This window comes from Pseudopipra pipra, chromosome Z (assembly GCF_036250125.1).
Source record: "Pseudopipra pipra isolate bDixPip1 chromosome Z, bDixPip1.hap1, whole genome shotgun sequence".
Taxonomy (NCBI): Eukaryota; Metazoa; Chordata; class Aves; order Passeriformes; family Pipridae; genus Pseudopipra; species Pseudopipra pipra.
This window is the reverse complement of record NC_087581.1, coordinates 29,779,544-29,803,567: the sequence shown is the minus strand read 5'-3', so window position 1 is coordinate 29,803,567 and position 24,024 is coordinate 29,779,544. Positions and strand designations below refer to the sequence as shown.

Below are 24,024 nucleotides of genomic sequence, written 5' to 3'. Positions count from 1 at the left end.
CCCTTCATGATAGGCATGAGCAGTGCAGTGTTTCCAGTTTGGCATTTGCAGGTTGGATAGTACAAGTGCAGGGGTGTCTTGACCCCAAAGAAAAATGTGGTACATCTGGCTTCTGTAGGGGAAGAGGTAGGAAGAGGGTGGCAGGGACACTAAAGAAAGAAATGACAAGTATGTATGAGAAGTCAGTGGCAGCATTGTCCCACTCCACTTCGTGATGTGAAGGAATGCTACGTGGTCATTACTCAAAGGTAACATCCTGTGCAAAAACATAAAACTTCTTACTTGAAACCAGGGATTTTTATTCTTCTAGCTGAAGAAAGTAAGGTAAGAAAGAACAAATCATGTAACAAGAGAAGGGAAAAAGTGAGCAGTAACAAAGAAAGGAAAAGAATCCCCCAAAGGATGGAGAAATTTGATATCCAAAGGTGGGGGTATCACCAAGAGTTTAGAGACCAAGTTCTGGGGTTTATCTCTGCCCCTGGATGTCCATCCTCTGGGGCAATGAGGTGAAGGAGATGGTCTTGTTTTTCCTTCAGAAAGCGTCTCTTCCAATGCCATTTAACTCTGGTTCCTCTGGACTCATCTCCACGTCTCTGTGCTTTGAATTGCTTCCTCACCCTTGGCCTTCATCAAATTAAATTATGCACAAGAGGTCATCTGTTGTAATTTTTAAGGGCAGAAGGGTTTCTCACCAAAAGTGGAGTCTAAATTCCAAGTCTCACTTGCAAATCCAGAGTATGACTAAAACAAAGCCCCAGTGCGTCCCACAACGGTGCTGGGCAGCTCCTTTTCTTTACCCATCAGCTGAACTCAGCATACCATCACTTTGCCTTAAAATATGTCTGATCTTTTAGTTGTTCCGGGTTTTTTTCAGATACTCAGTTTTTTTCTAGATTTTTTCAGATACTAGTTTTTTTTCTACAGTTCTTTTTGGGCAATAAGCAATCCGTTAAAGAAATAAATGTTCTCTCTCCTTTCAACAAACCAGCTGCTTTCAGTGTGTGTTGTTGCAAGGACTGGACGGGTCAGAGCATGACTGTGCTACAATGTGCAGTGTCTGCTCTTCTTCATGTTGGCTCCAGGTCCTGTGAAGTCAGTGGGGGCTCAACCAGACAAGACAATGAAAAGTGAAAGACTTCTGCAGGAATCTGCACACAGACATACAGACTTCAATAATATATTCTTTCTCATGGGGGTGAAGCAACAGATTTCCATTTTCTACTGTTGTGAAAAATAGAAACTTAATTCAGCCACCGTGCATGCTGTTTTCTTTCACCTAGGGGGAGTTCCAAGGTCTTTTCCTTGTGGTAATTAACAGCTTTGCAACCCCACAGTGCCTGCAAAGGCACTATGAAACAAAGGCAGCTCAGGGAGACTTGGAGAAGAGGAATAACGTGGAGAGGAAAGCCCCATGTTCAGTTTCATCTCTCTCTAGACAAATGAAATGACCTTTCTAAGCAGAGCACAGTGGCAGAATATAACAAAGTAGTCATTATTACACTTAATTAATGTAATTTTAAGTGCTGGGTTCAATTTGAAGACAGGATTCTTCAAGAGTTGAAGTGTGGTACAGTTCTGTATAAATCAGCAGATTTTTACAAGAGTACATATGTAAGAATGTCAAAATCATACAATTCATATTTATGAATAGAAGAAAATGTACATGGATTCTAGGCATAAGTATTTTGTTTGAAATCTCTGTGTGGAAATGATTCAGCAGCAGCTAAATTGTAAAGGTAGAACGCTAAAGTCTCCTCGCTGTTATGTTAAGCTTATGCCATCTGAGAAATAGGAGCACTGATGTGCTATTCCATAAGCCATATGAAGTGAAAGAGACAGCAAAACTCTGTCCCATTTTTAGAATTCAGTTTTTGGAAGAATTTTCCACTGCTGAAAGGGAAGTAGCAGTGGGAGGCTTGTGAATGGTCTAGATGATAAACAACTTGAATCACACACAGGCTGAGGAGTCACAGTGGTTAAAATCCGCACCCCTTTGAAGCTGACAGGAGATTCGGCAGCCAAACGCAAGAGAGCCAGCCTCCACAAGCGCTGGTTTGGCCTTCCCTGCAACGTTGCAAGAGCTTTGCAAATCGTTCTGTTGGCAAAACAAAGTGAGTGTTGCGGAAGGAGAAGGAAAAACAGGAGCTATTTGTTCCATTGCAAATGACAGTCAGAAATGCTTACTGGTCTCCTGCATCATTATTCTTCCCTGGAACCAAACTTTGGATCTCAGGTGGAAAATTTTCTGGACGTGTGGAGACAGATATATTTAATCCATGAAACTAAAGGCAAACTTTGAAAGTAAAGTGCCTCCAGGAAGAGTAAAGCCAAGAAGAGCTTTGAGAAATATGGTTCATGTACCCACACTTGCAGTCGGAAGTCAGGCTGGGACATGGTTCACCACTCACGCTAGAGGGATTTCAACACTGAGAGAATAATACCTACTAGTCACCACCACAACTCTCTTTTCCAACACTTCTTACTAGAAGATATTCTAGAATTTCTCCTTATTGGGAGAAGCTGTTTGATCAACTTCTAGTAAATTAGAGAAGTTCAGCTGAAATTGGTTTGAAGTGCCACCTTCTTTTTGCTGCACAAAGAGAAGCCCTAGGACAATGAAGAAGAGTAATTAAGAAAAATATGAGAGCAAAGGATTTCAGAAGTTGTGTGTGTGCCAGCAGTGGATAAATAGTTTGCTGATTGAGGTATAATAAAAAAAATCGACACAAAAGTATATTGGTATAATCTGAATGTCCTTTTACTGTACTTGAAAAAAGGAAGTATTGCTAGATACAGAAGAAACTTCTGGCATTTCATGTACACACATTAAAAAATATTTGAAAACATTAGTATGAAAAGGCAATGAATCTCTCTGCTAAAGCTGTCTGTGTCTGTGAGAGATAAGAGGTCAGGAGGAAGGAGAAAGAACAGTAATTTCTTTTAAATTATTCTTGTAATCCATTTACTTACAGCACAGCACCTACAAAACACCTTGCAACGGCTGAGCAGACGCTCTGGCAGAATGACATACCCTCACTGTTTCCTCACTTTTTCATTTTCTTGCAATATACTTTCTTTACTAAAGTAGTGAATTCTTCTGCTCAGGTGTTGTTCACAGTGCCATGCTAATAAGGACCTCTACTCATCAATGCAATAGAAATCAATAACATTAAGGAATTATTAACATAATAGTATTCATATGGTCAAACATGCATGTGAAATCCTTGGTGGGCTTTTGCTTTGGAATTTCTACAGCTCATCACAGTGTTCCCAGAGTCACAAAGTCCCTTGTGGTAGAAAAAGCTGCAGGACCCACCACTTCCACTGGCCATCACCAGGACCAGCCATTCCATGCCACCAGCCTTGTCCTACATCAGAGGAGAGGAATTATTGGGAAAGATTTGTAATTTTTACAGCTTTGTTCTGCCTAAAGGAAGATATTCTGGTCAAGTCTATGAGGCTCAGCTTTGTTTCCTGAATTTTGAAAGCAAAACTTCTCAGGAGGATAAACAATGGGCATTTAAGCTAGAGTCTTAAAAGGGAATAAATGTTGCTTGTGTTATGTCTCATAAAGCTTGAGAAGTGTAAGATGCATCTCAAAAGTTAAGAGGAAGACTTAGGGACAGTCAGTGAGGCTCACAGCAACAGTGGGGACAGCAGAGGTGGCTACAGTAAGTTCTGGGGGCTGAGTATGAGACCAAACTGGGCAGGGGGTTCCTGGAGTCAGGGACAACCAAGCAAGGGTCTAGAGGAGAAGTCACACTAGGAACAGCTGAAGTCACTTGTTCAGCCTGGAGAAGCCCTCACAGCTGTCTGCAGCTTCCTGGTGAGGGACAGTGGAGTGGCAGGCACTGATCTCTTGTCTCCGGTGACCAGTGACGGGACTCTAGGGAACAGCATGAATCTGAGTCAGGGGAGGTTTACGTTGGATAGTAGGAAAAGGTTCTTCACCTAGAGGGTAGTTGGGCACTGGAACACGCTCCCCAGGTAAGTGGCCACAGCACCAAGCCTGAGAGAGTTCAAGAAGCGTTTGGACAACGCTCTCAGGCACATGGTGTGACTCTTGGGGTGTCCTGCGCAGGGCCAGGAGACGGACTTAATGGTCTTTGTGGGTCCCTTCCAGCTCAGGAGAGTCTGTGATTCTGTGATTCAGTGAAGAGCTGAGTGTCCCGCAGGAACCGACAGCTCTGGCAGGCGGGACTGATGTGCCCGGGGCGTTGCCAGGGGCAACCGCGGCAGATTCCGGTGACGCCGGAATCTTCCGTCGGCGAGGCGAGCGGCGACAGCGATGGCGGTACGGTCAGGTCTGGGGGCTGAGTTGTAGAACGAGCTGAGGGTTCCCCGGGTCAGAGACACCCGGGCGGGAGCTGAGAAACTCGCCAGAAACACGCGCTGTCGGGGCGAGTGCGATCCCAGGGGGAAGCGCGGGAAGTGCTAAGTGGCTCCAGGAGCGCGCGGGCGTATAATCAGGATATAACCAGGATGCGGGGCGGCAGGGAGGGACACTGAATCCTCACCGGGGAGGAACCAGGAGAAGCATGCTTCTGTAACAAAAATGGTGTAACAAAAAAACAAAAATGGCAGAGATCCCTGCCTGCAGGGAACCCCAGAATCTGGAAGCCCCCCGAAGGCAGATGTGGGTGTCACGCGTGCAGGTGTGACAAGTGTGCAAGTGTTCGGAGCAGGTTGCTGTGTTGTATTAGGAGCTAACCAAGCAAAGTTCTATGTGGGAATCTGAGTGGGAGGTTCATTGTTTTGTGTACTCATCACAGGCAGAGCGACAGGCCTGCCTTAAGTCCTTGGAAGTGGAAAGTAAGTTACTGTTCAAGCCTGAGCTGGCAGGCCTGACCGACTCACAAGGCAGGTGAGACTAGACTCTTGCCTCTGCTTGGAGTAGAAGGACAAGTGACCCCCTTGCTACCCATGTGCCCCTGCATAACAGATATGATGCTCTGGGACTGGAAGGAGAGGACTCTGCAACAAGTAGTCAAGACCAAGAAAAGGGCAGTGCTACAAAGTAGGAACAATCAACCACCCATGTTAGAACAAGTGCCACTAAAAAAAGCACAAAGGGTGTTAGTTGTTGAAGACTTCTCCCTGAGGGGCACAGAACCAGCTATTTGCCATCTGGATCACCTCTCTAGAGACATTTGCTGCCTACCAGGGACCCACATCCATGATATCACAAAGTGGCTACCAAGCCTTGTAAAAACAGAGGACTAACATCCACTACTACTATTTTGTGTAAGGTTAAATTAGGCTGCAACAAGGCGATTGAGAAATATCAAAGGGGACTTCATGTCTCTTGGAAAGAAGTTGAAAGGGTCAGGAACACAAGTAATATTGTCCTCTGCCCTTCCAGCTGGAGACTGGGACCCAGCACAAAGGAGAAAATGGATAAGATGAATGACTGCCTGCATGGCTGCTGCTATGCTCAGGGTTTTGGGTTCTGTGATGTGGGATGCACCTTCAAGAGCCTGGGGATGTTGACACCAGGTGGGGTGCACCTGACCAAGTGGGTTAAGAGTGTTCTGGGACTGACAGAACTTATTAGCAGGATTTGATAGGGGAAAGGGGTGTTCTGAACAGAGAAAACAGGAACCAACACCTTAGGAAGCACCGTAAGTCATCCCAAAGGAATCAGAGAGGCCTTCTACCATAAGGTGAAGAAGTTGACAGCCCAGCTGAAGTGCCTCTACACCAATGCATGCAACATGGGTAACAAGCAATTAGTTGAAAACCATGATGCAGTTAGAAAACTATGACCTAATTGCTATCATGGAAGCATGGTGGGACAACTGGAACACTGCAGCTGAGTGTTGCACTCTCTGTTAAGGAAAGGGTTAGATTTTGAAAAGCTGTGTTTGAGAAACAGTCACAGACAGGTTGAGAGCCTGGTTGAAAATCAAGGACAGGACGAACAAAGGACACCTGGAGGTGGAGGTAACTATAGGCTGCCTGATCGGGGAGCCTGTTGACGAGGCCACCTTGGTTCGGCTACGGGACACAGCTTGCTCACAAGCTCCCATCCTGATGAGGGATTTCAACCACCTGGGCATCCGCTGGGAAAGCAATGCAGCTGGTTATAAGCAATCTAGGACACTCCTGGATAGCTTCCTGGTCTAGGTGTGGGGCAGACCAACTGAGGGGAAGCATTAATGGGCCTGGGGCTTGGTGCTCATTGATGTAGATGAGCTCATCAGAGGAGTTAAGTCTGGAGGCAGCCCAGGCTGTAATGACCGTGCCTTGGTGAAGTTTGTAATCTCCAGGAGCATAGGCCTAGCAAGGAAAAAAATCAGAATCCTGAAGGTTGGAAGAGCAAATTTAAATATGTTTAAGGACTGGGTGAATTAGATCCCTTGGGAAACTGTCCTTAAGGACAGAGGGACTGACCAAATCTGGCAAGTCTTAAAGGCCACTTTCATTAGAGCACAAGAACTTTCCCTCACAATGTGTAGGACATACACAAGGCAGGCCAGAAGCGAGCATGGCTGAGCAAAGGTCTGCTCCTCAAACTGAGAAGAAAGAAGGAAATGCACAGCTGGTGGAAGCAGGGACAGGTGACCTGGGGAGTGTACTGGGATACAGTTCAGACATGTAGGGACAGGGTAAAGGAAGCCAAGGCACAGATGGAACTAGACCTGGCCAGCGATGCAAAGAATAACAAGAAGAGATTCTGTAAGGACATAGAACAGAAGACAAAGGCCAAGAAGATAAAGGACCCATATAAATGAGAAATGAGAACTGTTAACAACAGATATGGAGAAGGCTGAGGTACTCAATGAGTTCTTCACCTTAGTTGTCACTGGCTGGGAGTCAGGCTTCCCACATCTCTCAAGTTCCCGAAACCTTTAGGTGGCAGTCAGAGGAGTGAAGTCTCTCCCACTCTAAAGAAAGGGCAGGTTCTGGACCCCTTGATGAAACTGAACAACCACAAGTCTATGGGGCCTGACAACATGCATTCCAGGGTCCTGAGGCAACTGAGCTCTGTCGTTGCCAAACTGTTCTCCATCGTATGTCAAAAGTCATGGCAGTGAGGCCACGTCCTTGGTGATTAGAAAAAGGGAAACATCACTTCTATTTTTAAAAAGGGAAGCAGGGAAGACTTGGGGAATTACAGACCAGTTAGCCTGACCTCTGTGCCTGGGTAGATAATGTTGCAGATCCTCATGCAAGCAATGCTAAATCACATACAAGACAAGGAGGTGATCCAAGATAGACAGCATGGCTTTACAGAGGCAGATCAGTCTGGATGATGGAGTGACTGCAGCAGTCAATAATTCACAACCAATGCAATTTGATGCGTTTCAGTGCTGTGAGTGAGCAAGTGAGCAGCTTGATCCTGATCAGAATTCCTAATCCTTAATGCTCTGTGGCTGTCCTAGTCATGGACTGACACAAGGAGTGTACAGGTAGAGGATGACTGTAGTTCAGTACAAAAATTGAGTAGTTTGTCTTGGTCCAGTAATTTTTCAAATCGCCTCTGTCATTTGAGAAAGCTCCTCTTTGCACCAGTTTTACTTGAAAGTAATAGTGTTCTTGGTCCACCATTGTTTTTAAATGTCTTTGGTAGTCTTTGGATGAGGTCTGAAGAGTCTGAAGCATGTACTCCCATTGCAGGCATTTAAAGGTGAGGCTGTTTACAGAGCATACCATGGGAACAAATTTCTCTATAAAGGCTTTGGGGACTGTTTTTAAAGTCTGTAAGGAGAAAAAAGAAGAAAATAGGCTTCTCAGAGGCTTGCTACCAGTGTTAGTTTTGGATTGGCATCATAGGCAGTCTCTGTGATTCAGCAGAGTGATTGTAAACCATCTTCAGTTATCACTGCCACCTTGTGAGAAGAGTGGTAAGATGAGAAGTTATTCTGGGGGATATTTGGAGTAAAGTGTGAAAAAATGGATGATGTGGAGGGACAAGATGTTATCTAATATAATAACCCACTTGTGTTGTTGGTACCAGGGCAGAAAGGATTTTTTTCCTTTCATCTTCAGTTATCATAGCGTGGAAATGCAATATAGGGAGAAAAGGCACATCCATACAAAATGTTAAGTACAAGCTTTTATAGATGATTGTAACATAGAACAGGATGAGAAAAGCAACACTAAAGCTTCTAGCCTGTTATACTCATGACCTTCAGCAGCCTTGAAGGGTCTTTTTAGATTTTCAGGTGCATTTTCGGATGCTTGGCCCCAAGCTTGGTTGGATTTGAATTTATTTTTGAAATTACTAGTAGAAGTTTTGGTGTGAAGCGTTCTAATTCGTGGCACTAATAGCAGGGCAAACAGTAGTACCGTTCTTGGTAGGGTGTTCTACCTGCCCCTGTGACCGTCAGGACTGTGGGATGTCCGCCGGGATCGGCTCCTTGTTGCCCGGGGCTCCCGCGAGGAAACCTGGTGTCTCTGTTGATGCCGGTCACTCCTCCTCGAGCGGACCGGGGCATCCTGCTCAGGCCTTTCAGCGTGGTCCTCATCACTAGAGGTGTCAGTAGACGTGTCTTCAGCCCAACTCTGCTGCTGGCTCCTGCTGCTCGAGGAGTCGTAGTCCCGGGCGTGCTGACCCCTGCTGTGGCTCCTGTGGTGCCGCCTCGGGGACCTGCTTCGTTCCCTCTCTCGGGTCCTGGCGCGGCCAGTGCCACGCTGCCTGCTGGAAGAGCTGCGCTGCTGGCGGCCTGTGAAGCGATTCCGCCTCCTTCCTGCAGAGCCGCGACGAGCTCTCTGTGCTCGATTAGTCCTGACAAAGCTGATGTAGTGCCCTATGGAGTACACCTCATAATTATTGTCTCCCACCTTGCGGAGAAGGTATTGGAAAGGCTCCCTGCAGATCGGGCACACAGCTGTGTTGCGGGACCATCGCAGTATGCAAGGAAAGCAAAAAGAGTGGCTGCACCAGCTCACAGAGACTTGGTCCTTAATGGTGTCCATGCAGATCGGGCACATTAGGTTCTCTGTGTCACGTGGAGGCACAGCCTGGGGCACCTGGTTGGTGCTGGCAGCAGGGGAAGAGGTGCCATCTCCTGGTGAGACCTCCTCTGCCATCTGGCTCTGCAAACCAAAGAGACACAAAGCTCCTGACCTGCCCTGGAGACACAATCCAGAGATGCAGTCTGCAGAAAGCAGCCAAGCTGCCCCAGTTGAGCGCTAAACAGCTCCCGCTCGGCCTCGGGGCTGTGCTTGGGGTGCTACAAGTACCAAGGACTATCCTGAGGCAGATGAGTGACACCAGAGGTGTCTTTGCATGTGACAGCTCTTGGGGCAGGGCGGTGACTGACCTCTCTGACACGTGCAAACAGGAATTGGGAAGGTGGGGATGAGGTTCCTGGCCTCTCAGCTACAGCATCTGGAGCCTGGGCATGCGGCAGGTCCATACCAGGACCCAGGCCCTGCCACTTTCACCACCCTGCAAATCCTCTCTATGCTCTCAGAAGGCAGCCAACGGGATGGGGTTCCATGCTCTCCTCAACTGCAGATGTCTGTTCCCACGGGAGGAGGGTGGGCACTCTGATCCTTCAGGGCTTCCCCACGCCACAAAACAGATTGTCACACATGTCACGATGACTATGGTGACATCACAGTGCTTTCAGGGACTACCCATAGAACACAGAAGCCCTGGCCTCAGGGAACAAAAGCTTCCCAGATAGCTTATTTCACTAGGCTGACTCCCTGTCAAACAGAATTCCCTTGCTGTATTTTTCATATAAAGTCACAGGCCTTGCTGTTTATGCCCAGCTCTATGTTCTGTTTTAGAAATAAACCATCTCAAGGCATTTCTTCTAGCTTATAGCTTCTAGCTTGTTATCCTCACAACCTTGGGCAGCCTTGCATAGGTCTCTGGATTTTTGGATGCATTTTTAAATGGAGAATAGATCCTACGCCTCAAGCTTGACAGCTGTATTTGACTTTATTTTTGAGTTGGAAGTAGGAGCAGTTTTGGTGTGAAGCTTTCTAATTCATGGCACTAGTAGCAGGATATACAGCATTACCCTTCTTGGTTGGGTGTGCTACCTGTCCCTGCGCCTGTCAGGACTGCGGGACCTCCTCTGGGATCGGCTCCTTGCCACCCGTGATTCCCGGGAGGAACCCCCTCGTTCTCGCTGGCGGCGCTCGCTCCTCTCTGAGCGGACCGGGGCATCCTGTTCAGGCCTTTCAGCGTGGTCCTCATCACTAGAGGTGTCAGTAGACGTGTCTTCAGCCCAACTCTGCTGCTGGCTCCTGCTGCTCGAGGAGTCGTAGTCCCGGGCGTGCTGACCCCTGCTGTGGCTCCTGTGGTGCCGCCTCGGGGACCTGCTTCGTTCCCTCTCTCGGGTCCTGGCGCGGCCAGTGCCACGCTCCCTGCTGGAAGAGCTGCGCTGCTGGCGGCCTGTGAAGCGATTCCGCCTCCTTCCTGCAGAGCCGCGACGAGCTCTCTGTGCTCGATTAGGCCTGTCAAACCTAATGTAGTACACCTCGTAATTGTTGTCTGCCACCTTGCGGAAGAGGTACTGGAAAGGCTCCTGGCAATTTGGGCAAACAGGTCTGATGCAAGACCATTTTAGTATGCAAGAAAAGCAGAAAGTATGTCTGCACCAGCTCACAGAGACTTGGTCCTTAATGATGTCCAGGCAGATTGGGCACTCAGAACCACGTGGAGGCACAGCCTGGGGCACCTGGTTGGTGCTGGCAGCAGGGGAAGAGGTGCCATCTCCTGGTGAGACCTCCTCTGCCATCTGGCTCTGCAAACCAAAGAGACACAAAGCTCCTGACCTGCCCTGGAGACACAATCCAGAGATGCAGTCTGCAGAAAGCAGCCAAGCTGCCCCAGTTGAGCACTAAACAGCTCCCGCTCGGCCTTGGGGCTGTGCTTGGGGTGCTACAAGTACCAAGGACTATCCTGAGGCAGATGAGTGACACCAGAGGTGTCTTTGCATGTGACAGCTCTTGGGGAGGGTGGTAACTGACCTCTCTGACATGTGCAAACAGGAATTGGGAAGGTGGGAAAGCAGTTCCTGGCCCCTCAACAACAGCAGTCAGAGCCTGTATGTGCAGGCGTTGGGACCAGCTCCCCAGGCTCTGCCACTATTGCCCCTCGGCAAATCTTTTTTATCCGTTAGAAGGCAGCCAACAGGATGGAAGTCCATACTCTGATCAACTGCAGATGTCTGTTCCCATGGGAGGAGGGCAGGCACTCTGGGCCTTCAGGCCTGCCCCACACCAAGGATTGATGTCACATGTGTCACAATGACCCTGTGACGACATCAGAGAGCTTTCAGGAATCACACTCAGAAGGCACAATGATTGACGTCACACGTCATAGTGATTTTCTGGTGACACCACAGGGCTTTCAGGGATTACCGATAGAACAGAGAAACTCTGGCCTCAGGGAACAAAAGCTGCTCCGATAGCTCATCTCACTAGACTGCCTTGTTGTCAAGCAGAATTTCCTTGCTGTATTATTTTTATAAAGTCACAGGCCTCACCCTTCATGTCCAGAACTGTTTTGTTCCAAATAAGTCATCTCAAGGCATTTCTTACTCTGCCAACTTTCCAGGTCTGATCCAAGTCCCTCCATTCAGCACTGGGGAGGCTGCACCAGGAGTACTCTGTCCAGTCTTGGGTTCCTCAACACAAGAGAGGTGGACATACTGGAGAGCATCCAGCAAAGGTCCACAAGGATGATGAAGGGACTACAGCATCTCTCCTATTAGGAGGTGTGGAAAGTGCTGTCTCCAGGCTGTTCAACCTGGAGAAGACTCCAGAGGGGATCACTTTTCAGGGTATATGAATACCCGAAGGGAGGATAGAGCAAAGACTGAGCCAGGTTCTTGTCAGGCATGCTCAGTGACAACCATGGCTAGGCTTCGCGAACGAAGATTTGGGAAGGCTCTATCCACATTTGCTACAGGCATGCTGGTGGCTTATGAGGCCAATACGTGACAGACATATCCGATTGCAAAAGGCACAGCAGAAAGACTCCTTAGATGGTGTATTCTGCGTTCTTTCTGCGTTGTCTTTTTTCCTCGAGGGTGATCCTGCGTGTGTTCTCGAAGGAGACAGCTGCGTCATAGATGGTGTGTCTCCAGGCCTCCCGTTTGCAGGCCAGAGTAGACCAGTTATGGTGATCAATACGGCCAAGGCTGAGATGTTGTTTCAGGGAGTCCTTGTATCTTTTCTTCGGCAGGCGCAAAGCAAAACACAACAAAGCTAAAAGCTTCCCTCTGAACATCAGGAAACCTTTTTTTGCTGTGAGGGTGACTGAGCACTGGCAGAGGTTGCCCAGGGTGCTCATGGAATCTCCCTCCTTGGAGATACTCAAAAGCGGTGTGACTGTGGTCCTTGGGCACCATCTCTGCTTGAGCAGGGGAGGTTGGACCTGATGACCTCTGGAGGTCCTTTTGGACATCAGGCATTCTATGATTTTGTGACTCAAAGCACACTTGTGCAGCTAAGGAAGCGTGTCTAGGTTACCTGATGTCGGAAGATTTGAATGTTTCTGTATGTTCATGAAGAATCAGGTTTGCCTCGTGAAAGTTGATCATCCATGAAGTTGACACATCTTTTTTTTTACTTCGGGGGCTTTATCAGTTATTGCACAGAAAACCAACAAGCAAAACAAAAATATGAGGACAGTATAGAGTTAAACATCTCCCTAAAGGTGTTGGTTCTGTTTTCATACCATGTGTTGCATGTGACCCATCAGGTCACAATTTACAACTAATGCAACTTGCTGCATGTCAGTGCTGTGAGTGAGCAAGTGAGCAAGCTTGATCCTGATCTGAATTCCTTGCTGCAGCATCCTAACATTCTGCTCTGTGGTAGTCCTAGTCATGGAGTGACGAAAGGAGTGTACAGAGTAGAGGATGACTGTAGTTCAGTACAAAAGTTGAACACAGTTTATCTTGGTACAGTAATTAATTTTTTTGATCACCTCTATCTTTTGACAAAACTCCTCTTCATACCAGTTTTACTTGAAAGTAACAATCTGCAAGATTCCCATTAAGGCTGTTGAAACCCTATTTCCACACATTTCAAAATTAGACCCTATGCCATCAAATGTAAAGGCCAGGAAAAAGTGCTATTTAATCCTTCACGGTCCCCCAAATAAGTGGAACTATCAATGCAGATTAATGCCTCTGCAATTAAACCTGCTTATTCACCATTCTTAAGTACATTTTACATAGGATGGTTATCATGGTTGCATGCAGTGACCCTCACCTCTCCCAAACAATTAAGGAGAGATGAGACTGGTATCCTGGGGACAGCATTAGGAGTACTGAAGAGCATGAATGCTAAAGTCCTAGGAAACAAAATAAAATCAGTGCCAAGTGATTTATACCAATTGGATTGCAGGAACTAACCAGTTGCTCTCATCAGATATATTACCTCAATGGGAAAGGATTGATGAAAAGGATCATCAATTTATAGTGAGAACTCTAGGTGCAGCCCATACAAATACCTCTTAATTGTGTTCAAGCTCAATTGAGGATACAACTTGCTGCAGCACCAATTGTAAGGGAAGACAATGGGGGTGTCTTGGCCACTGAAATTCATAAAGTAATCTGGAATAATGCAAATAAATTTGAAAGAAAATTTCAGTCTTGGTGGCATCTTCACTTACGACCCTACCAACAAGTAAAACTTTTGTTTTTACAATATGCAATGCTTCGTTATATATCACATAGCCCGTCATTGCACTGGGGTTAAATCACCACAGAATTATACTCTATCCTATATAACACAAAATTATGGGTCCAACAAAATGGGAACAAATAGCAGACTGTCAATATTGATGCATGCATTGCATGGGAAAAACGGGAATTTATCTGTGAAAGTAACACCATTAGGGTGAACAAAATGTTTCTCAGTTCAAAATGCATCCTGATGAAATCCTTGAACCTATGTTTATACATGTTGGAAAGGGATGTATGAGAACTATTTTTGATTCCATACTTAGAGAAAACATCACTATAGAAATAAGCAAACATCTGCATTTGTGCTTTTAGTCAAATTAGGGGCTTCTGTCACAACCCATGAATTTCTACAATCTAGCTACACATCCTGTCAAGATTTACTGCCCACCCCCACTGGAATGAACCTTCCGCTGGTGAAAAAAATTACTGCAGCACAACCACCTGTGTCGACTGCTGGACCGCATACGAAACAATGGACAAAGAATTCTAATCACCATTCATCACAATGCAGAAGAGATACACCATGGCTTGGAAAGAATAAACCTCAGTGGTGGGACATTTTTTTCATGTGGTTACCACAAACAATAGGAATTCTAAATCTAATGCTGCATTGTATTGGAATTTTCCTGATTTATGTCGTGTTACGCTTATTGTTGAATATTGTTCTATATCTTAGAGTGTGCATATTAGCATTGTCACACAGATCTTTTCAGGTATACATAAAAAAAAAAAATCAGTTAACCTGATCAAAAATTTCCCTCGATTTATAATTGCAGCATAATGTATCTCTGTTAAAAGCATAGAGGCAAATTGGTGACCACACCATCACTCTGGAACAAGAGAGATAACTTCAATCACAGGGTGGATTGTGGTGATACTGGAGGTAGTGGAAACAGGTCCCTTGTTGAGGTGACAGACGAATCCCTACTGGCCTCCTGTGCCTTCCCAGGGGCCCTTAAACAAGAGGTATGAGGCTCTGGAACATGAGGGACAGGCAAATGACAATGTAGATGAAGATCCATCCTGGGGATTGCCTAGGGCCAGTCAGTGAACCCCACACATTAAAACTGCCTCAAGTTCAATTTTCACCAAAGTCAAACTTCTAGTAGCAAAAATTACTTTTTTGTTTTCTTTGTAATTCCATGACGTTAGGGCGAGCAGGAGGCACTGCTCTGCAAGTTTAAAAGCCCACTAAAAAGTTTATAGTTTTTATCCCCAAATCCATATTGTCTAATTAGCATCCTCTATCACACAACATATTCAAATCCTGTGCTTCCAATAATCACCTCCAAAAGAATGAAATTTCAGTATTTGATCCCCAAGAAAGGTGATACAGATAGGCATTACATAGTTTCCTTTTTTCTTTTGTTAAATTAAAGCAATATTTTAAATATCCTGAATATAAATTTTGTTTGCCTCTTTTACTAAAAGGTCTGAAGGAAAGGCAGGAGATGGTCTTATTTCCTTAGCAACAGAGTCAGGTGTGATTTATGCCACTGTATGTTCCTGCAGCTGTCTCCAAGCAACAAAACAAACTGCAGTGCCAACTCTTGTAGGCACAATATATGGAGAGGGCTGAGAGAAAACTTTGGAGCCTGAATATCTATCCCTGGCATCAAAGAAGAGGCAAGACTGAACAGACATGGGTTTTTCATAGAAATAAATAAATAATCTAAGCATATCAGTTCAGCCTGCCAAATCCTCAGCATGCAAAGAATAATCTACTTTAAATCACTCAGTTTAGAAGACAGCTGTAGATGTCTTAACACTTTACCAAGGCTTTGCCTTAGCTTATGAAAGTGGTACCACTCTGTCTCCTGTCTCTGAGCTCAGAGGAATCTACTCAGAGTCTCTGTTCAGCAGTTCTTGCAGAAAATGGAGTAATTGCATAGAAGAAAAATCAGTAATAATTTACTGTTAAAGTAGTTGCCAGAATTTGCCAAACTTAATTTGCCATTTCAAAGCTATTTCCTCTTTGAAGTAAAGAGGCTTGCATCTATGATTGTATCATGTTGGCAAACACTGTTTCTAAATAACAACTGTAAATCTAGGGAGGCTTGCCAAATACAATCATGACAGATAGTGATATTTTCCTGAAAAAAATTTACAGTTTTTGTTAAGGTGAAATTTGCTTTGGAAGCTGAGATATTATGAGCGAAAGCTGCTGTTTATGCATCAGCCTCCACAAGGCAATGCTTTTTAGGTGCTTTTCAGGTGCAGAGCTAAGACCTGTGGGTGAAAGCAAGAAAGCAAGCAACCACTTGCTTGTGTCAACATTTTGTCTCCACTACTATCTTAGTCTTACTGGAAATTCATAAAACCTCTGAAATGCTGGGATCTCCCCAGTGGTCGCCACCCGCTGATGCTGGAACCAATGTACCATTGTTTCACACTTCTGAGCACATGCTGTCCATGCCAGCCTTGATGCAGAGCAGGCAGAGAGCATCACCTCTCCCTGGCATTTCCCTGCCACATCAGCATGAGCATGAACTTGGTGTGTTTTCTTTCAGTCTGTGTCAAATGGAAAACACCCGCAGGCCAGGGTCCTCCCCCTCTTGTAGCCTGGGTGTAACACCAGCATCTACAGCTTCCATTGTCAGTAAGCAGAGGAAAAACTTTTAAAAGACCAGTAGACCAGCCCTCATTTTTAGGGTTCAGCTTCAAATGGCAACAATGATGTGGCTGCATGAAGATCTCTTGAGAGCCGGGTCACTAGGACTAGATTTGTATCTCTACTCCTGGCTGCACTGGTCAGGGTTTATCCCAGCCCACAGTTAACCACAATTCCTGACTTTTCCAGACAGAAATCAATTTACCACCATCCTTCAAACCTTCAAGGTTTCAATTCCTGGGCTTCTACCTAAGCAGTTGTACTCTGAAGTCAGTCTGCCTAATTTCAGCACATTAGGCAATACCCTCCTTGCCTTGTACTTGTGAAGTCTGCTTGATTGTTTTGGGGTTTTTTTTCACTTGTGTATGTTTATGCCAAATGGTTTCCTCCTCCATTTCATTTTTGGATTTTTTTTTCTTTTGGTTGGTTGGTTGGTTGGTTGGTTGATTTTTTGGGTTTTTTTCCGTTGTTTTTGGGCCTCATCCTTTTGGAAAAGTAACAGCAGAGTCTTAATGCAGGGATTTTCTACTTATTAGACCATCGACCTTTACCTCATGTATTTGTACTGAATTTAAAAGTCATATTTCTGTCAAGACCTTCTCTACGAGAGTTCTCACTGAAGTCTTTTTGCAATACTCTACCAAAATTCTCATCAGCTGGTGGCTGTTCCTTAATTTAAAAAGAGCCTAAAACTGTAATGCATAATGTTGATTTTTTTAAGTAACATTTTGACCTGAAATGATAAATTCTTGCAGTAGTATAACCCTGGATTTATGCTCAATATTGTGTGAAAAAAACTTTAGGCTTTGCACATATAAACTCCCATTGACACTGCTTCTGTAGATCAGATCTCACTGCAATTTTCAATTTTAAAAAGTAAATACACAAGATCTTTTAGACCCGATGCAGTACCAAAATCAGGCTTGTTTTTCCAGTTGTTTTTTTTTACCCAACATAACCAAACACATAATTTTACATCGAAAAGGAATCTCTCAGAGCTTTGGGAAGTGCTAACTGCCCCTATAGCTACAAAATAGTTAGGATGAGTCTAGTTTCTTTTATAAGCTACGAAAGAACTTTAACCATGGAAATAGTATCACCAGATTTGTGGGACTACCTGCATGTCTGGTTCTATCAACAAGCTGAAATACCTTTTTCCTTAATTTGGGATGCAAATTCTGATTCAGTTTTATGGCATACACCTGTCTTCTACTCCTGCGCTGCTTACCCTGTAAAATGGCACGAGATACTAAAATTGAGAAACTGATTCTCTACTGGAAACACAAGGAAAGGCTTTCTGGGTCTCACAGAGACCCAAAGAGCCTCTAGATACTTCTAGAAAAATATAAATGTCCCTCTTCTCACATACATGCATTTGCATGAGGTTTTCTGGTATAAAACCTCTGCAAAAGGAGAACCAGACCTGTGGAAAATGCAAATGCATTTTGGTTGTTTTAATATTCACCTGCTTGTTATTTGTATCTGTAATTTTACACAATTTTATATACTTTTAATATGAAGTTTGAAATTACCACAATGGAAATATAACTCTCTTTTATGCTTTCCTGGGATTGCAGCCTCTTATACTTGAAAGAATGAAAAAAATGCTTCAAGGCACACAATTTTTTTTTTTTTTTACTTCGATAATCTCTCCTGCAGGAACATTTAAAGGATGAGCTAAAAGTGTCAAAAGTTTTATTATTCATCAGCAGACTATCCTTTTCATTAGCCATTATGCCTCATGTGCACTTGTTTGCTTCTAGGAAGCTCATTTTATATGGCGTACCTTTGGTTTTGTTCATTATTTTAATTGAAATAAGCACCCAACAGTTGTTAGAGCTAAGGTTTTACCTTAATCTTTTACCCTTTAGCTTGTTCATAAATACCAATTTCTTCAGTGTCCTAGTGAGGCTGCTCATGGATTTTCAGTCTGTGTTTAGTGCTGCATAGAGAGCAGTCAGACTATGGGATAATAGAAGACAGATTTCTACACTAGTCCTAGTAGAACTAATTAAATTTGGAGGTGAAACGGGCTGTCAGCAAGCCTGTGTGTCATAGTTCCCTTGGAAGAGTTGGAGGTAGTCTTTTCCATCAAATCACTGCAATACCACTCCATTTCTAGGAGTAAGTTGATGCAAAACAGTAATAATTAAATCCACCACCTGAGAAGCCTGGGAGGAAGATGAATTTAATGCAAACCCAGACACAGCCACGGGGTTTGTATGGAAATTGTGCCCTCAGGGCTGGACAGCAGCATCTGGGGACCCAAACACTGGCCAGCAACTTCAGGTTGGTGGGTGCCCACTCTAAAAGGACGTTCTCCATAAATCCTGCCCTCTCTCCTCCTCGAAACTCCTGAAATGAACTTAAGGTCCACCAGACACTCTCCTCTCCCCATTAATCCACAAAGCTATGGCTTGTCGTGAGGGGAGAGGTCAAGAGAGGAGCACAGTCCTATGTCCCCTCTCTTCATTGGACCAAAAAGGTTAAATGGGATGATGGCGGACAAGCACCTTCCCTCCTGGAATGACTCTCTACACTTCAGGAAAGAAACAGTGAACAGACTTTGCTTCTGAACCCTTTTGAGGCAGCTCAACATTGAAGTCTTTATGTCCCAAAATCTACACTTTCTGCTTTTCCTTCCTTTCTTATTGTCATAGAAATGAAAAAGCATCGGTGAAATGTCTATGCTTGACATTTTTGAGATGAGTTTCAAGCTCTTCCAGCAGCACTGAAGTATGTATCTGGAAGTTTGGGGTTTTTTGATTGGTTGGCGGGTTTTTTTTTCCCTATTCTTTTCCTTTGACTTCCATTGAACTGTGTTGCACATTTGCAAATTTCTCTCAATGACATACATGTCCTTTCCTGAACATTTTTCTCCAGTCTATGTGACTTGAAAAAATGCCTAATGAAGTAGTCTTCTGTGCCTGTACCCTGCATCCTAAACACACGTTAGCCCTAGAGGTACCAATTCCCACTTGACATGCAAAACCCATCTGCAAGTAGTTCTTGCTTCTTTACTCACTGTCTAGAAGAGTAATTTTTCATTCCCTGATGAAGCTTTAACCAGTAAAAGATCACAATGGCTCCATTTAAAATTTCCCTAAACAGCAATAAAATGTTATTAATCCCTGCCCCCTCCCTGGTCCCAGATCCACTAACAGCCATCATAAACACAGCAGATTGGGCTATTTGTCTGTGCTTCAGCTCATGTAGGAATAATTTTCTGTTTGATTCTTCAATCAGATCTGCAGACTTTCAATCAGCTGCCTCTTGTATTCTCAACCCACACAAGTCAGGAAAATTGTCATCTTTTAAAAGCAAATATTGTACCTTTCCAGTTACATTTTCATTTAAAAAATAAATCAATAGAGTTTGCAACTGATAACCAGATTATGATTGCTTTTAAGAGTCTGGTATCTTTCCCATGAGGTAATCTGACAGCACAACAAAATACATCTATTTATTATGAGGAACACTCATGTATTCAATCAGCCTGTTTTAAAAGAGGCCATAAATGAGATTTAGGATTTTAAACAGCCTCGGTAACTTTCCTTCCTCTTAATTTCCAGCTGCTTGATTTTTATAAGTCCTTCTCTCCTGAGGAGAGTTTTTAAGAACGCTTAAAGACTTTTATATATGTACATACATCTGGATATGTACACCTCTACTCATATAATGAAGTAAGAAACTTCTTTTTATGCCTATTTCACAGAATCTAAAAGGTGGCAAGCTCCTTTGTTCTCTGCACAGCTTATTTGAAGATGTTCCTCCCTGCATTGTCCCTGTTTCCTCTCTGCATCCCTGTTTCCTCTCTACAGCTTTCGCCCCCAGCCCAAATACAGGCACTGATCCCTGCCTGAAAACACCTGTCCCAAAAGCAGAGGCAAAGAGCAACTCTAAAATAATTATATCAAATAGTGCCCCAGCACTATTTGTCTTGCAGCATAGGGCTGTTTGTACATTCATAGTACAGGGAAAATGTTCTTTTCACTCTAAGGTTGGAACTCAGAGTGCATGAAAAGCAAGACAGAAGATGCATGCAGATATATTTTTTAAGTGTTCCTGTAACGCTTTAAAACACTATTCATTGGATGTCTCTGCTTAATTCTGAATAGATTCACTGGGGATTTTTGTCATTAAAGAAGGTTTATGTCTGAAGTGCATTATATTCATGCTTTAGTACCACAACATTTCGTTGAAGAGGTTCAGATGCTGGTCTTATGCCTGTGATTGTCACCAGCCATGGACATGATGAGGCTGAGTGAGCACATTTTCCATCCCGCCAACACATGGTCCATGATCTCTACCAGTTCCTTGAGCTCCTGGCAGGGGCTGACAAACAGGGTTGTGATGTGGCGCTGAACTGCTCCCCTGCGTGGGACAGTGTTCAGTGCTGGAGACCAAACTGAGTGCCAAACTCCTGCTCTCACCTGTTGACCTTGGTGGAAAGCCATGGTACGTTAAGTGGGTAAAGCTAGGAAAAATATATGGTAGAAACTCTGATGGGTTTTCTGTCTTTTCTCCTCTACGTTGCATTCCGTTTTCATGACTGCTGATATTACTATAGGCACCTAATCAGAATTAGGTCAATCTCATTACAGAGGGAGCAGTGCTTTAATGTCAGAAAAGGCCAGAAAGCCACCCTTCTGGAAGCAAGAGTTTTCCATGGAATGAGAGACAGCTTTAAGGCCAGAGACCCCAGAGTTAAGCCCTTACATCCAACTCCCCAGATAGAACAGGAGCAATGAGAGGACACTTTCTGTTGGAATCGTTACTAGCAGTATGTGTTAAAGCATTCCCATTTCTATTCCCTGGCCCAAGTCAGCCCTGTGGTGTAAAAGCTCCAGGAAAGGCAAGGGCAACGCTGCTGCTGGCTCATCACCTGCATCACTGCTGGGGGCTGCACGGACTCTGGCCATGCACAGGGCTAGAGCTACTTTTATTTCCCTACTTTCACAGAACTGGTTTAATCAGAGATGAAGGTTAAAGTTTCTTCCGTTTCAGAACTGCTTGTTTCTAGCAATTTGGTATCATTGTGTACTTGGACCTGCAGTGGTTTCCAGCCACTAAGCCAGCACTGCTCAGGTGCTGTGCACATCAGGCTGGAGCCCATCCCACTGCTGCATGGCTGCAAGCCCTGCACTTCCTGGGACACGAGCTGGGAGAGGCAGCTTCCTGATGAAAATGCACATGCACTCAAGCTCCATTAGCACCTTTCTTCCTACAAATTCCAGCATTTGTTTCTCCTGCTGCCTTCTGGCTGCTTATCAGTGTTAGGTGCATCTCACTGCTACTTAACAAAGGCAAAGACACGCCCCCACTGTGACAGTTTTACCATATATAACATTTCATAATGCTCAAATTACACCAGACTGAGTTAAAAGCCTGATCTACATGCTTTTTTCAGGATGAATTGATGTGAAATACCATATCAACACCACATAAAAGGTATTCATTCATGTTGTCATGCATTTTATTCCTGTTCTCTTTTTGTTTTGCCAAAGAAAAGTTGATTCATGTTGTGAAGCTATAATTATATGTGAGTTTTCATCTGCTATAGGTCTTTCACTTCTCTAGTTCCTTCTCTAGATTTTATAATTTTTGATAACACGAGGATGCATACAATATCTTCACAAGATTAAATAAGACTGCATAACTATGTTAAGCTAAATATCCATTTACAATTCAATAGCTGCCTACATCAATGTAAACAGTGTGTGCCCCGTCTCTAAGAAACTTCATGTTTGTGCTATGTGAAGGGAACATTTAAATGGAAATTGGAAGTAAAATAAAATACATGTAGCAGAATTCAAGATTAGTTTTATTTGATAAAATTCCTTGAGTTTGCTGGACACAAATAAAAAAAATAGCTTATCAATATATATCAAATTCCACATTAAAAACTGATTTATTATGAGATACAATGAACTGAATAGATTGTTGCTGGTGAACAGGAACCCTAAATCCTCCACTCCTCCCAAAAAAACTTTTGAGAGCTTTGTCTGAAGCCAGCAGAAAGCGACATGGCTCAAGAAGATGCCAAGTTTAGAGATGTTACAGGATCAGCAGTACATACGGGCTTCCCCTGCATGAAAGAGGACACAGGCTATCACTCAAAATACGTAGCACCAACTTGCCTAGTTGAAACTTAACATTTTTGCTGTGACATTTTGGGCTCTTCCTCAATTCTTTCCCTTTCACTTCTATGCTGCTCAAAACCACACCTCCCCAACAGCAATATCACCATTTGCTTACAAAACAATCACGATTCCAGTCTCTTCTCATAAGCCCAGGTGCAGCTCAGAGTTCAATGAAGGTGGTATCAAGTTGAGGAAAATCAAAATTGCCCTGCATGTATCTTAAAAGCAGTTATTGAAGTTCCTTCATCTGAAGGAAGTATTTTCTGTGAAGGTTATTTATCAGTCATTGTCCAAATATAGGAACTTCCAACATTTTTAATCCCTGTAATTGCACTGGTTTATCCACTGTCAAGAACAAATATTAAGAACAAAATATCAATATAGCATCATATGGTTTGATTTTAGCATCTCTGTGTTTGCTTATGCATAAATAACAAAGATGTGCTCTGCAGTTTTGTATGAGGAACCCCACTGGCACCTTATGTTTCTCAAGCTGTGGGAAAAAATTGTGACCTTCTTGTCCTCAGCCATACCACTGAGGACACTTCAGCTGAGACCTTTATCAGTCATAGAGTCCTTTACTCCACAAAGCTAGACAGATATTAATGCTGGTCCAGATCAAACAACCCTTTCAAAAAACATCTAATTGAACTGTCAAAATAAAGGCACTTCAAGCGTCTGGTGATATTCAGGAATTTCCAGAAGACTGGATGAAAACCACTGTTCTCTGACATACCCCAGTACTTTTACTCATGTACAGTTCAGACTGGAGTCTCCTAGTAAAAGATGAGAAGTAGAAACAGTTTTTCAATGTGACTGGAGATATGAGATGGTTAACAGGTTGATAGCAAATCAATTGCAAAAAAACTTTCTGAAAAACCAAAACTCAGTTAAACGGGACATTACCTGATAGGCATCCATTCTTCTTTGTGGCTCAAGAACAGGATAGTGCTTGCAGTCTCTTTGGAGGAGAAAAGCACAAATCCTGACTGTTTTACTTGACCTGCAGGAATTAGACATCCCAAAAAACACTACTAATGATGGTGCACTTTGGAACAAATATGATATCAAACAAAACTAGCCAGATGAGAGAAAAAAGACTTGGTTCCATGTTTTCTGTCCCTAAGAGTGAAGTAGGAACAGGATAGAAATAATAGGGACATATCATTAGTGATTTTAATATAGTGAAATGGGGTTTCTTTTCACAGAGCCTTAAACAGAAGAGTTTTTTAAAGACTGAGTGACCAGTATCTCCTGTGTTGCAGCAGTAATTATTGGGAATAGAGGGAAGGAGAGAACTAAGGAAGGTAGTAGTTTAAAAATAGAAAGTATCATGCAAATGAGATGAATGTAACATAGATATTAACTGAGCAAGTCATAAACAAATTGGCCTATATTGGCAGAAAACCGGAATAGAAAACATTCCAATTGCCAGAAATTGCAGCAAGAAGCAAAAAGAATTGGAAATTTCTTATTTTAAAGAAGACTGTTAATATAATTGGCATTACAGACACCTAGTGGGAGGAATTGCATGTCTAAAATGTTAAAAGCATTGCTTTTAACCTGGTTAAGAGGAATAAAACATGTGTAACAAAAGTGCATAAGT

The 24,024-nt window shown here is 43.8% G+C and overlaps 2 protein-coding genes and 1 long non-coding RNA gene across 5 annotated transcripts; 1 reads left to right on the top strand and 2 right to left on the bottom strand.

Moving 5' to 3' along the window:
• Positions 1 to 3,182: 3,182 nt before the first annotated feature.
• On the top strand, positions 3,183 to 22,091 carry LOC135406963 (uncharacterized). Of its 2 annotated transcripts, none has more exons than XR_010426604.1 (2): positions 3,183 to 4,294; positions 14,023 to 22,091. It is a non-coding gene; the product is annotated as an uncharacterized LOC135406963 (long non-coding RNA). The 2 variants fall into 2 exon arrangements; XR_010426603.1 differs by lacking the exon at positions 3,183 to 4,294 and adding an exon at positions 12,158 to 12,628.
• LOC135406960 (E3 ubiquitin-protein ligase Topors-like) lies at positions 8,047 to 9,545 on the bottom strand. Its single transcript, XM_064641576.1, has 2 exons — positions 9,270 to 9,545; positions 8,047 to 9,042 (listed from the first exon to the last, which is right to left on the bottom strand). Exons 1-2 carry the CDS (start codon positions 9,363 to 9,365, stop codon positions 8,311 to 8,313), a joined length of 828 nt encoding a protein of 275 aa, XP_064497646.1. The 5' UTR covers positions 9,366 to 9,545; the 3' UTR covers positions 8,047 to 8,310.
• Positions 9,880 to 11,246, bottom strand: LOC135406961 (probable splicing factor, arginine/serine-rich 7). Of its 2 annotated transcripts, none has more exons than XM_064641578.1 (2): positions 11,117 to 11,246; positions 9,880 to 10,709 (listed from the first exon to the last, which is right to left on the bottom strand). In XM_064641578.1, exon 2 carries the CDS (start codon positions 10,701 to 10,703, stop codon positions 9,999 to 10,001), a length of 705 nt encoding a protein of 234 aa, XP_064497648.1. In that variant the 5' UTR covers positions 10,704 to 10,709; positions 11,117 to 11,246; the 3' UTR covers positions 9,880 to 9,998. The 2 variants fall into 2 exon arrangements, with proteins under 2 accessions (XP_064497648.1, XP_064497647.1); XM_064641577.1 differs by having other exon boundaries at positions 10,936 to 11,217.
• Positions 22,092 to 24,024: the final 1,933 nt, after the last annotated feature.